Raw genomic sequence first — 15,186 nt, forward strand, 5'->3', positions numbered from 1 at the left:
CTCAGATAGGGGCTCAAATCTGGAATCCATGGCTTACATGGCAAGTGCTCAGACACGGCTCGAACTGGGGATCTATAGCTAAAAGGGATAGTGCTCAGACCGGCGCTTGAACCTGAGCACCTAGGAGAATAAGTGGTACCAATTGTGATAAAACGGTAAAGATGAAACGGCCGATCTGATTGGTAAAACTTAAAGTAGTGGCCTCAATTTAGTTAGTTGGTCCCACAAGTTATTTACTTGAGGCAACAACTATTAAGTTGTGGAACAAGTTATGAGGTTGTCGCCACAACTTTGTAAGCTGAGGCCTGAACTTAATAAGTTGTTCCCACAAGTTATTTAGTTGAAGAAATAACTTAATAAGTTAAATGAACAAATAACTAAGTTGAGGCCACATCTTAATAAGTTAATAGTTAGTTGGTCCCACAAGTAATTTAGTTGAGGCAACAACTAATAAGTTGTGGAACAAGTTCTGAAGTTGTCGCCACAAGTTACTAAGCTTAGGTCTCAACTTAATAAGTTGTGGGGACAATGTACTAAGTTGTCTCCATGAGTTATTTTAAAAGTTGTTTCCACAAGTTATAAAGTTAAGGCCACAATATAAATAAAAAATTGCGGTCGTCACCTCTGTGCCACCGTGATAATCTGAAAAACACGCATTACTTTGCTATATCAAATGGAAAACAGTGGAATAATAAATTCTTTTGAAACAAAATATATTACAATTAGCTGTCAACTTTGCCGAAACATCACATAAATGCAAGTCTAAATGACGAAGATACATTTTACAGCAGATTTATTAACTTGACGTCAAATTAATTCCATACGAACATGCTCCATCATGAGACACTTTTTAAAATGTTAAAAATAATATTATTTGATTTTGTGCAAGAAATATTTATTTATCTTTGTTTTTGTAACTTCGACATTATAAATGGGGACCATCGATATGTAAACCCTTAATCTTTAGTCAAAAAAGAGGTCAATAGTTTGCATGTAGTAGGGCCAAAATAAACATACATTTACTTCACATGCATTCTAAGCTGAATGCATTAAAAAAAATATGAAATGTAATATTTTAACTTATGCGTTAACTTACATTTACGCATTGGTTATTGGACAGATCGTCAACAAATGAAGCTCTTTGTTCAGTATTAATTAATCAAGTCAAGAAACAGTGAAACAAGTATCGTCAACCTCATAACATTCCTTTAGTACTATGAACTTTCTAATGTGTTTCTGTTTAATTCAAGTTGCTACAAGGCATTCTCAAACGTGCATAAAGAATAGTAGAACTCTGCTCACCATTTTAGTAATGCCGGGGAACACTGTTTTTTTCTTTGTCTAAACTTGCTATGAACCAAGGGAGAGAACGCCGATCTAACAGGTTTCGATAGAGTGTTCCGTACGTTTATAGTGGCTAGAAAGTATTGTGAAAAAAGCTGTCACTAACGCTCGTTTGGTTATTGTCGGCTTGGGAACTACTTAAATGTACCCCGGGTACTCTTAGGTATACTTAGATATACTTTAGTATATTTAGCGTACCCGGGGTGCATTTAAGTAAAATAAGAGCACATGAGGTGCATTAAAGTAGTACTCGAGCCGAGAATTACCAATCGAGCGTCACTTACTAAGAATTCTGCGCAATTGGTAGGAATTACGAAGAAAGAAAACGCCGTTCTCTCATCCATGATAGAGGGGATCAGTGAAGACACATTGAGAGATGATATCGAAGTAAACATCTTGTAAGAGAGGGTCAGTATATGTTTTGTGCTTCTATTTTAACGGTACCGCTTTATTGCATATATATATAGTTACTGCAATTATTCTACACGTTTTTCCTCACTCATTACAGAATCTAAATCGTCTTGATTATATCTTCTAACATGTGTCAATATGACTCTTGAGAATTCAAGACCTGCATGTATGTTTTGGGTAAAGTTACATTAGATTGCTATTTAAAGAAGAAATTTATGATATTTGCTTTTCACGGGGTGACAAATATATGGTACTTTTATGAATAATGAGCAGCAGAGCAATAGACGTATAAATGTATATTTAAATGTGTAGTCTAGGCTTTCTTGTGCTTACGTTTATGGCGTTTTCGGATTTCATTTTTTGTTTGTTATTGTGTCGCCGTGGATGATCATCTTTTCTTACTGTTATAATTTGGGATGGAATAGAAATGTCACAGAATGAGATGAATTGACTCGTGACATCAATATTATTTTCTCAACAATCATTTAATTACACGTTTTGCTAAAGTTCTTTTACTTTGTTGAAGTTTTTATCTTTATATTTCCTCCATATTTTGCGTTTTAAATTAGACCAAGATTTTCTGTTGAGGTTTATAACGCTGTAAACTGTACACTAATACCGAACTAGTTGGTTGAAAAAGGTTTCTTCCTTACCAATGTTGAACACGTTCAATGAAGATTGTATCGTACAAATCTCTAAAGAATCCGATGTTTCATTGAAATGTCTACGCTCTTTCATAGTCTTTGAGTGATTATACTGTACAATTAAGGAGTCCAGTTTAATCTTACACTGTGACATATTCATACAGACATTAGAGTCACCTGTGATAACATTGTTTTCAACACTGATGTCCATCTTAAAGTATTAAAAGAGCTGAATAAAAGAGGCCTTTCGTTGACAGCGTAATCTAATAGTCGATTTGAGGGTCCGGACAAAGAGAATAGATTTGATCGATAAAAGAAAGCCTCGCTGGGGATCGTTTGGTCTATGCACTATAAGCGGCGTATGATAAGAAGAGTGTACGTAAGTAAAGTGTTATTATATTTGAATCAGTATTTTAACATATTTCGTTCATTTAAAAATTATTAATTATACTCTTAAGAATATATGTTTGTCAGACTTAATGATCTCAATGTGAATGTGATAGAGAAAAAGGATTTAACTAATGAATTATGGCGCTTTGTCTTTGTCCACGGTATAATATTTACTTGATTTTTCTGTGTCGAAACAAGTTTAGTGTGGCCATCAATGTATGTGTCACATTTATAGCATCAGGGTGTTATTGCTCTTTGTTCAAGTCCGGACATTATTATAAGGGTTTTCGGTCCGCGAAATGTATTAAGAACTAATTATCCAGTTTCAATGAAATTTAAAAAGTGTCTGTTTCTTTGTATTTTTTTTGTCCGCTATTGTCATTTGGATTTTTTAAATCTGTAATATTGATATTGTTTGGTGTCTATGCGAGTTTCATAGGGTTTTAATTTGCGACGAATCTGTTGTTTTGGAGGTTTGCGCATCATAGCCCGGCAGAAAACAAAACGAAATGTCTTGCTTTGATTTCTTTTATTATCACTTTCATCTGTGAGCATATTTTAAATATGTATGCATTGTGTTGCGCATACGAGTACAGCGTTTACTAATTATTTTCGAGAGGCACATTGAGTTGCTGACCATTTTATTTTGCTTTAATTCTGATGGAAATCTTTTGTTTTGGTTTCTTTATTGTGTGGCTAATAAAATCGTTTGAGATATTGTCAAGTCCGATCCCATTTTGTATCGCTTATTTACAATACATAAGTAGCATATGTCATTCACTTTGGTGCCTTATTTGTCATACCTCTTATCTGAGATGAACTGATCTACAGCCAAAAGTCATCAAGGCTTTTCAGATGTCGATTATGATAATCTCATGAGAACGGTGACGCAAATGTAATATCTTCATTAACGATCACCTTCTGACCGTTTGTAAATTATAAATTATAACACGCTTCACTCATTACTCAGCTTTGAATTTCTTGCTGGTCCTAAATCCTTGACAAAATATTCTGTAACGATGATTCTCGTTAACCTTTCTAATGATAGAAACAAAATTGTATCGTTGTAAAAATCACATTTACTTGTTAATACCGCACACAGTAGACCATGTTAGATTGTAAATAACCTCCACATTATCGATATTCACCGATAATTCAACAGCTCTTTGTCGTTTTGATGTGTCATTCTTAAACAACAACTTTCTGTTTTGATGCATGACAGCAAATGCAATCGGACCTATGCCTTCGAAGTCTAATAAATACGCATAGACATCCAATATGTTGTTAACGAACGATTAAATGAACACTTTTTCTACATTAAATTTCATTCATATACCTGTTGTACATGATTTGCAAGCAATATATATACATATTATTACAAATTGTTAACATTTGATTATAAGTAGCTTCTACATTATAATACAAACAATATTGGTTTATCAAATAATTGACAATACATTAATTCTAAAATCCCTTATCACGGCTTCTGCCAAAGAACAAACAATAGATCCATATCTTTACTTTGAAGCTAATCATTTACATTGTTTATTTCATTTAATACATGGTGGTGCAAGGACAGGTATGATTTAGCTGCTTTACTAGGGTCTAGTTTTGTTTATTTTTACAATTGTAAAGATACATGTTGATCAAAACAAATATAAAAGTGAAGGGTCGATTTGCATTTACGTGACCCAGTAGAAAGGATGGATGTAATATTGGTACTAAACGTTTTGAAATGATGTAAAAACATTGTAAGAAAATATTTTAACATTACAAACAAAAAGATGAAAAATGAAAAACAAATAAGAAACCGTATATCGATAAAAATTAACGTGTAATATATATAACAGATATGTAATATATCTAATTTAAGATCTACAGTACTGTAGTAATTAAACAGTTATTACTTGCACATAAAATCCCAAAATAATTATTTTGGACTAAGTAAGTAAAATGAATATTGAATCGAATTTATAAGTTAACGTATTTATAATTTTAGTTGTTAAGTAAACTACAATTGTCTGATGAATTATTTGACGAAATTTTAAGCCTCAGCCAATCACTTAACAATACTTTACAAAACTTCTTTTATTCTTTCTTGGTGTCAGTGTTCTTGTCTTTTACTTTGTTGGTTTGCAATAATTATATTTATTGGGATGATGTAAAAAATAATTTATTAACATAATTTTAATTTATTAGTTAAATTAATCAATAATTATAATTATATATAGAGGATCACATTTTGACATTTCAAATTGTTTAGATATTTTGACGTTTTCAAATTAATCATACTTGCAAAATGTGTAAGATTTAGCGCAATACTGGACTTTAAAATGCATATTACAGACACAAAAACAATAGCAAATTTACTATAAACCGTTTGTTTGGTAACCATTGCGACCACGCCAGACACTCTTTAAATACGTATAACAAACATTATGAATATATCTGCAGTACATGCAATAAATGATTGTTTTTATGATCAGGCAATAGATCTGTTTTAGGTCCAGCACTGTACCGAAAACGCCGACCTTATAGATAGAAAGAATTAGAAATAGGGACCGGTTGTCTTAGTAGACGCTCGGCTGATGAGCATGCTACGGCTTAAAACCGAGGTGGTAAAGAAAGTTTGATATGCGACAATCGCTGATGAAATAAGAAGTAAGAAACGCTGGCGGATTTAATAAGGCTTAAGCCAACGAGGTGGATTTGATAAGGCGTTAGCGACAGTCGCGGGTTACACGGCGTTAGCGACAGGGGCGTCTGCGCGTATTCGACAGTGGTGGATTTTAAAAGGCTTTATCTATAGTGGTGGATTTTTAAAGGCTTTATCGACAGTGGCGGTTTTGTTAAGGCGTTATCGAGAGTGGCGGTTTTGATAAGGCAGTATAGACAATGGCGGATTTAACTTGGCGTTAACGAAAGTAACGGACTTTGTTTTAGTTTAAACTTATTTATTTTAAAATCGATTACATCGATAGCTAAAGACTTATTTAAAAGCAATGTGGCCTGTGTTCCAGGTAGAACCAGTACTTAGTTGTTTTTTTTCGTGAAGAAAGACCAAAGAAAGCCCCTACTGTGGGGATGGAACGCGGTCACTAGGCGGACACAATATCCATTATACCACGGCAACCTCATAACACGGAAGAAGTAAGGCATTAACGTAAGCGGCAGGTGAAATAAGGTGCAATAATACTATCGATTATAATAAAGCGCTAGTGACAGTTGCGGATATAAGGTGTAGTCGGCGTCAATCCAACTCACTATAAGTTTAAACATTAGGTGAGCGTTTTTTGAAATTAAGCTTATTGCAAATATTCGCGTATATTTTCAACTTAAATAATTAGGAGAACACGTTTCATTAGTTATTAACGGCAATCGACCAGTTGCTAAGTTATCACATCTCAAAGAAAATCTATGTAGAGGTACTACATGTAGTAGAACGCGGGTTCTTAATCGCATTTCGGACACCCAAACACCACTCTTGTATGAGTAGGATTTGTTTATTATTTCAACAGATTTTTCCGAATTCTGTTAACGTTGTTTTTTTTATTTTTATTAACGGTATACTATGTTATTGTTTATATACTGTACATTGTATAATCTGCTTTTTTAATGAGATGTTAAAGGTATTTACAATTTAGTAATTGAGGGCCACATGGAGAAAATGTAGCGTTTAAAATATATTCCTGATATCTCTGTTATTGCAAAAATCTCAATATAAAGTGCTTATCTAAAAGCCTAAAAAAATGTGTTCGCAAAAGAGCGGGGATAGATAGGAAAGCTAAACTTATTTTGTCGTTAAATTTTTATAAACTTATCCCAATTTAAAAACAATACGTAATGACATGCCGAATCTCTATTTAACATAGTTTAAGGTTATTTTAATTTAGTGAGTTTGATCGAATGTAGAGAAAAACGATCGCAAACTTAGTAATTTTTATGAATTTAGCAAAAAGTGATCGAAAACTCAAAATCGAATACCGAGAAAGAGAGTTTAGAGTCGGCATACACAATAGGGTAGGTCGGACCAGTGAAACACAATTTAGTTACGCCTTAATTGCCTCATCGAATTGCATAGAATAGCGTACACAAAATTTGGCAGCTTTGTTTCATGTACATATATATTAAACTCTTGCAAAGGTTCGCAATGTCAATGTACTAGAGGTATACAATCTAATATATTTGCACAATCATCTCCAAACAGTAATTACCATTAGCAAATAGGCAATAATAGAGAGAAATTAGTCGCTACAAGAATATCTCGAAATTACACAGGATAATGTTAACATACTATCAGAAAAAAAAGCATTGAAAAGGGGTAAACTCAGTTTCGCGCAAACTAAATATTCCCGGAAACATGTCAGAGAATACCGCATTCATTGTTGCTTTCTGTACCGTAAATATGTGTTTTTTCTATATGTTTGATTCTGCACGTTTTCGAAAAGCTTTCCAAAATTCTGCGTTTATGGATTTCCAATGCTAGTGAAATATAATTATCACGTTATTTTCGCTTTTCCATTCCCAGCCTAAAATTGGCTTCTATATATCATCAAGTATATCCTTGATAATGTTATAATTATTACCTTTTCATGGATACCCTCATAGCCTTGACAGTAACATTTTTTTATATAAAAGTATTGACCCTCATGTTTTAGATTGTATAGTCTTTGTCATCGTTGATGACAACGTTCCTGACAATCACACAGATAAAGTATTTTGAAGTTGTCATAGTCGTTATAAATTTGTTGATGCTTCTGATGTCTTGACTTTTGACATTTTAAAAGTATTGCTATTCCCTTTATGCATTCATAGTTCTGATGCCCGTTCTGTTGAGGCTGTTATAGGGGTTACAATTCCGATGAGTTTGTGATTTTCTAATATAGTTTTGACCTTTCCGTTAAAGGGTTGGTATTCTTTATAATGTAGATGATGCTTTTAAAGTATTAACCATACTGTTTATGTATTCTTAACCTTTACAATTCCGGTGATGTTTGAAAGTTGTAATTATACCGTTGATGCTTTCATAGACATAATGAAATTGATCATTTCTGAACAAGCTTGATAGTCATGAACATTCCGTTAAGGTTTTCATAGTCCATACCATTCAGATCAAGTATGTATACTTCTGACCAATCCATTTCCGTTTTTACAGTATTGTTCAGTTGAAATTGTATAGTCTTAACCATTTAATTAATGGAGACAAAGTGGTCATTGTCTTAATCATACCACCTAATAGTATCTTAGGATACTAGGATACGCTTGACTGTTCTTCTGATGTCGCCATAGTCTTTGACGTCTGGTTTTGTTTTCAAAGTATTGACGATTCAAATTATGTCTTCATAGCCGTGATCATACTGTTGATGTCTTCCTATATTTGATCATTTGGTTGATTTTTTCATAGTCATGACCATTATGTTGATGTCTTCATATTTTTTACAATAATGTTGATGTTTTCATAATCTTCAACATGCCGTCGATTTTCTGATTTCCTTGAAATTCCGTTGATATCATCAATGTCTTAGCCCTTTAATGAAATGTTTTTTTTAAATATTTAGCACTGCTTAAAAGTTGCCTTGAAAAACCGCTGATGCCTTATAGTATGTATCATCATGTTGATGTTTTTTTTTAACTATCTTGATGCTTTGATGTTCAAAACGCTTTGAGTTATCAGTCTGTTTTTGTTATCATAGTGTTTATATTGGTAGCATCATGTTTTGGTTTATTACTTGAATACATACCAGTAGGCATACGGCTTCATAACGACTCCGTACGGTTTGATAAATGGTCAGTAACTTATAATTAGGCGAGAACTTAGATATCGCTCTGTATTCATTTACATGTCTCACACCGGGTCGGTATGAAGACGTTAACGTAAAAACAGCAAACAACTTTTAACGTCAGCTACCTTTATACTGTATTCGTCTTGTTTACTTCCGTGATTTCATTTTACGTTTTCAATCAATATGATGAGCAATTGACAAAATATAGATAAATACACAGTCAGGATGTGACCTGTTTTAGCTAATCTCAAACGAGTATTCTGGGCTGTTTAATACAAATACGTGTGCAAAAAGGATACAGTTACACATGAATCACGAACATAGATCAGAACGGATGATACATTGGTACATAGTTCTTTTCCATCAGTAATATATGCATGCAAGTATAAAACATTACTGTTTGTTGACGTCATGAGTTATAATATATTCATTTATTGGAATTGATTATTCAACATCATTAAAGTATATGTATACTACATGCAGCTTGAAAACCCATAGATGGTGAGTGGAGGTAGGCTTTGGCAAGGAAGTGGTTTGAACGCTGAAAGAGAAGGCATGCGCTATATGTTGGCCTCCGTCATGGGTTCATATAGATTGTTAGCTGGTTAAGTCGTTGCAACGAGATTTTGTAAACGACTCAGTAGGTCGTGGAAACGATTTCGCGATCTCGTGGGAGCAATTCAGCTAACTCCCGTGAACGACTAAGTTACGACTCTCTCTCTGATGAACTATTAAGACAGCTTTTGTGAAGTAAGAGCGAGGATTTGCTCGATTTATGTCTTATACTTTCCTAGCGAACCGTGTTAAATACATTATAAAACAAGCCATGAATAAACATGTTTTTATATAAGTTTCTTGTTATGCTGTTTTCACTTACGTACTTACTGGATATTTCGTTCCCACGACGTGTAATATCGTTAAAAGGAATAAGTTATCTCGTTCCCACGAGTTACGAGTTGAAAACCCATAGATTATTTTGATTTTACCGGTATGGAAGTTGAGAAAAACAATATTCATCTTGTCTCTGCTGTAGTTCGGAAAGTCATTGAGTGTTATTAATTAATTGTTTAAAGTTTCGGCCATATGAAGACAAACAAGTAATATTCTGAAACATGTTATGTAATAGTATATGTAGACTGAAGGTTACACTTGTCGATTTTTTATACAGGTTTATAGTAGTCAGGAAATTAAATTTAAACAACCCTTGATCGTTTTTTTTCTACAGGAACCTAATTTTTAACATATACATTATATTCCAAAATAGAAAGACGGACATAATACTGTAAGAAAACAAAAGGTAGTCATAAAACATTTCACTAAGGACTATAAAAAGTGGTGTAACAATATAATATGCTATGTCACGCTTCTTGCAATAAATAACCGGTTCCGAGCAAAGCTCAAATTGAGGCTTTGCAATAAAAGCAACCACCTCTTAAGAATCGATTAACGTCTAATATATTTTGCTATCACATGTTTATGATTTACTTTTCTCACTGTTAACATAAGTTACTGCTTGAGAGAAAATTGTATTGATTTAGAAACATGCATTTTATTAAATAATTTTAATCAACACAAATTCTTTCCATATCAAGAAAGATTTTTCGTATGAGTTCGATGGTTCGTCCTAACAGATATGGTAAGTATTTGTTTGATGTTTGATTAAATTAACTCTGAAACTTATTTGTATATTTATATTCTCCATTTTTCGACTACATTAATGATCCGTAACACCAACATATCTTGATTACTCTAAGAAATTACTTTTTTTTATAAACGTAAACGAAGAACTGTTAGCTAACATGCAATAAACACTATATGTCCTCGTCTTATTAGATTTGAATACTAGGCGTGCAGTTGTATTGCATTCAGTGTCACATTTTAAGACAAAATTTTGCTACCTCATTCATTATTTGTCCACACTCTGCTTAGTTTGACGCAAGCTTTGAGTGGACTGGGTGAGATTTAAATATGTTCGGAATCTACTATACAAATACACGTTTGAAACATTTATAAGTAACACATATATGCCTATGCTTAATATTTATATTATTATTAACAATAAAGAAAGCGTGTCATATTTAGTATAAAGTGTATATATTTTTATATGAATCTAGTAGGTATCACATCGCATAATTAGGAACAAATATATTAACACGTATTATAAGGGCTACACATATTTACATTTTGCGTTTTGGTCATAAAAAATGCACCCCACAACGTTGTGTGACTTTCATCATTCAATTACTTATTCACTTAATTCAAATCTATATTTTTATTTGAGCATATCCCGTCGCTTCGCTAGATGGAAGTTCTGCCTTCATTCCATTGATAGCGTCATAGTCCCCATGTACAAAGTCTTTGTTTGATTCCATCGTGTAAATTATGCACTAACTCGTAGTGGGATATGGTTATAGTCGTCACCACCAGCGATCTTTTGCGCAAAAGCAGATGTATCATAGTCGCTGCCTGGTTGGGGCATGTTATTCCCGAGTCTTCCTATGTGGTCATAGTCTCCCGGCAGGTCTTCCGGTCGGTCTGTCTTGAGTTTGTTATAAATATCGTCCGGTTTTCTGGTATTGGGTCCAGTTCTTAAGGCATTGGTTGTGTAGTCGTAATCATCTTTCACAGTTTGATAAGGTTCCTCTATTGAACTGTAATGGTCGGTCTCACGATTGTCCACATTTGGTTCATCTGATGTGCTATAATGATCCGTATTGCATTCAAATGATTGTGCCTGTTTCTCTAATATAAAATAGTTATGATAACCAAAGGTTTCTTCATACGATCTGCTTGCAAACGCGAGGTTTCCGGCATTAGGTTCGTCCTTTTTCGTACCCAATTTACACGACCAAACTCCCCTGAAATAATTACAACCACTCATATTAGAATCGATACAAACCACCGTGCATATAATTATTTCAAATTACTTAAGGCCCAGTCTCATTATGATGCCGGCGGATCCCCAGTGCGTGATCCGGCATCTATCGGGAGGAACCGGGGCTCTATCGGGATGAACCGGGGACAACCGGGGCTCCACCGGGAAAGTATTAAAATGTTTAATACCTCCGGGATGAACCGAGAGTCACCGGGAAGAACCGGCGAGGCACCGGGAACAACAGGGACGGTACCGGGAACAACAGGGACGGCACCGTAGCTCCACCGGGGCCCACAAAGACCCCGGCAGAGCTACGGCAACGCCCCGATGGAGCCCCGGAGAATGCCCGCAGAATTCCGGTATAGCTACGGTAATAAGTTAAACGGCGCTCTGCCGGGACGCCGACGGCATTTACCAGAGCTCCGCCGGGGCATTACCGGCGACGACCGGGGTTAAACCGGGGCGTCTCCGAAGCTCTGTCGGGGTCTGATGCCAGTATAGCCGCGGTGAGTGTCGGCGGAGTTACGGTATACCGGGGCTTTGCCGCGGATCTGTCGGGGCTCTGCCGGAACGCTGCCGGCTTTTACTGGGGCTCAACCGGGGCATTACCGGCGACAACCGGGACTCTGCCGGGGCATTACCGGCGACAGCCAGGGCTCTGCCGGGATACACCGTAGCCAGTCCGGGGATGACCGGGACTCTGCCAGGCTGTTGACCGGTTTCAACCGGGGCGGCACTGGGAAATAGTGTGACCGCGTTAAAAAATTGCTACAAATCATCCCGGTTCTCGCCGTTCGACCGTCGTTAGAAAACCGGGATGGACCGGGGCTCTAGCAGCAAAAGTGAGACTTGGCATTTATGTATAAAGTCATCAAAGCTGTTACAATAAGGTCACTTAAATTCAAGTGTGTAGGTTTTAAATATATATGAAACAAGCAACGTTGATTAGTTGAATCATTTAATAAGTTTGAATGACTGAAATACACAATGATCAATCACAATATCCATATATTATCCGATTATGTTAAATAACATGTCGTATCTCAGTATAATTTCAAGTGAATGGATAAACTATAATGATAAATATATCATCATAGCATATCAATCTAATAAAGTGTTTATAAGTATAACCATATAACATGCGATGATAAATGATTTATATTTTAGAATGATTATATCGAGAACGCTCGTTATTGTATACGTAATTTGGCAATGTGAATGATTAACGATTGGGAAGTGATGACAGCGGTCCTTGAACAAGTTGTGTATTTCTACCTACCTGACCGAGTTTAATGGTTCGTACAAAACATAACTTTTCTAGATCAGTTTTCGATTAAATTTTGGCTAATATTCACGGTGTTGTTTATATGTTGTTTTTACCCATAAATGTTTGTTTAAGAAGACAGAAACGTTGATAAATATATAGACCATTTGATAATTCAGTGTTAGATCGTATTTGAGTTCATGAATTCAATGACCGATAGTAAATTTAAAATGATCTAACTTTGTATTTAACACATTTTCTTTTTCATGCATTGTTTTGCGAAAAAGGCTGTTTGCCCATCGGTTACTCATGTTTTTCTGTGAATACTTAATCAGGCGCGTACGCCATATAATGCAACCCTTCTGTCCTCGGTTTAAACACAGTTCAGTTTTATTTCATTTTTTGTCTGGAAAATTCCGCTTTGTTATACGATACGTTTGTTATTGATGTATCATTTAATAGCAGAACAATACCTACATACCTTCTAATTAGTACAATGATGACAATGACTGCCCCAACTATACACAGACTTCCAACTGCAACGCCGATGCCAACTCCTACTGTAAACTCTGTAAGTATATTAAACAGATAAGAACTAGCATCGCCCTGTATATCAATATAGATTTGTTTCATCATAACGAAGTCAATGTTATGCCAAATTATGGAAAATCGATTATGACATGTGTTTAACAATAATGTAAACTACATCCAACCAATGGTTCTACCCAATATCTTGTCAGAGCAAAGTCGTTATGTCTGTTGAAGCGTCAGACATATTACCTTTTGAGATCGATTCCTCTGTCGTTGAAGCTACATCAGTCAAAAATGAAGATTTGCTACTTTCGGTGGTTTGAAAGCCTGTCGAATGCACGGATGATTTAGAAACGTGTTATGAGAATGCTGTAGATATAGTTCCATGAGCTGTTGTTAAGTGATGGTATAAAGTATCAAAGTTATTATGACTGAATAAATTCATTTTCTTACTGTATCCGTTCAAATAAGCAATATTTATTTATTTGTTTATTTGTTTTAAAAATCATGTTTTGTCACTTTAATAGTAGCGGTTATATTTTTACCTTGTATACAAAGAGCTGGTTTGTTCACATCATCGCTTGCGAATTTCAAAACAAGACTTCCATTTCTCAAAAACGCAAATTGTTGCACTGGGTTAATTGTAAATGTGTCTGCAAATAGAGCAATGAGCAATACAATTCATGTAAATGTTAAATATATCTTAATAATGATAAATGTAAAAACATTTCAAAAAATTGGGAATTTTTCACATGTGTATTGCTTGACTGTTTTGGTCAAAATTGAATAAAAATTATTGTTTTATGTGAATGTGATCAATTAAAAGCAAATTTAATCAGATTTGATTTTTAAGCGTTTTATCAGGTATGTGTGCGTATTCAATAATTCAATCATTTCATTCAAAAATGGTTATACCAGCACGCGTTGATTTAATGATGGCGGTTGATCGAAAAATGCCTGTCCAATAATTTTGCTTGTGTGTATCGTTGAATTTACTATTTCTAATGCTTTCAATTGATGCTGGGTGATAGTTCAGTTTCAAACAATTGATGTTGGCAGCACTCCAAGTATTTTTTTCACTCGTTGAATTACCCAGAAAAGATTCCGCAGTAGTGTTTGACCCTGCAAAATGCGCAATTGTATTTGATATTTGTTAAAATTATTATTATTATTATCGTGTTATGTCATATTTAAATATATAAAGCGTATATGATACACTCCATAAATATGTGAGTTTACATTACACGCTCATATCTGGTCATGAATTCATGCACTTTCAAAGCGTTTCTAAAGTAGTAAAATAAATGCTGTCAGCTCCAGGTTTCTCGATTGAATAACACATACACACAAAACCACTTGTGCTTTTGTTTTCAAAAACTGTTTAGTTAGAATATCATAAAACAAATTGTTATTGCTAAAAGTATACATACCTGTATATGGACCTTTGCTACACATGACTGGTATATGATATGTTCGTTCACATGCACCCCAAAAAAAGATTGGGAAAAAGTACAAAAGGCAATCTCCTGAAGTGCTGAGGTTTGTGGAAACTTCTGAGTTGTTTACTGTGTACGTTAATACAAAAAATAATTTTCACCTTCGTTCATACAATTATATGTAAAACAAGTATGCAGATAAAACTAATCGTTGGCCTAGTATATTAAAATGAATGAATTATGGAAGACAGCAAGCAGTCTGATGCCCTAATTCGAAGACATTTGATTGTCTGAAGCCAATTAATACGGCAAATTTGCATTAAACAAATATATACGACTTGTATATATTGAATATATAATAGAATGCATTATATTTCAGCGTTAATAATATAAAATATATTGTTTAATATCAATAAACACATGCGTTATCAGCTTGCAGCTTCATGATAATGCCATTTGGAACATATGCTTCTAACATTCTTAGTAATAAGAAATCAAAGACAACAAA

The 15,186-nt window shown here is 34.5% G+C and overlaps 1 protein-coding gene across 1 annotated transcript in view; it reads right to left on the minus strand.

Moving 5' to 3' along the window:
* Positions 1–10,284: 10,284 nt before the first annotated feature.
* Positions 10,285–15,186, minus strand: part of LOC127861283 (uncharacterized) — a 75,832-nt gene continuing 70,930 nt past the window's right edge. The window contains exons 9-10 of the mRNA XM_052399732.1: positions 13,193–13,280; positions 10,285–11,430 (exon numbers count right to left, since the gene is read on the minus strand). Coding sequence (XP_052255692.1) covers positions 10,953–11,430; positions 13,193–13,280 — 566 coding nt within the window. The 3' untranslated portion in view covers positions 10,285–10,952. The remainder of the gene's footprint in view (positions 11,431–13,192; positions 13,281–15,186) is intronic.

The sequence above is a fragment of the Dreissena polymorpha genome, chromosome 15 (assembly GCF_020536995.1).
Source record: "Dreissena polymorpha isolate Duluth1 chromosome 15, UMN_Dpol_1.0, whole genome shotgun sequence".
Lineage (NCBI taxonomy): Eukaryota > Metazoa > Mollusca > Bivalvia > Myida > Dreissenidae > Dreissena > Dreissena polymorpha.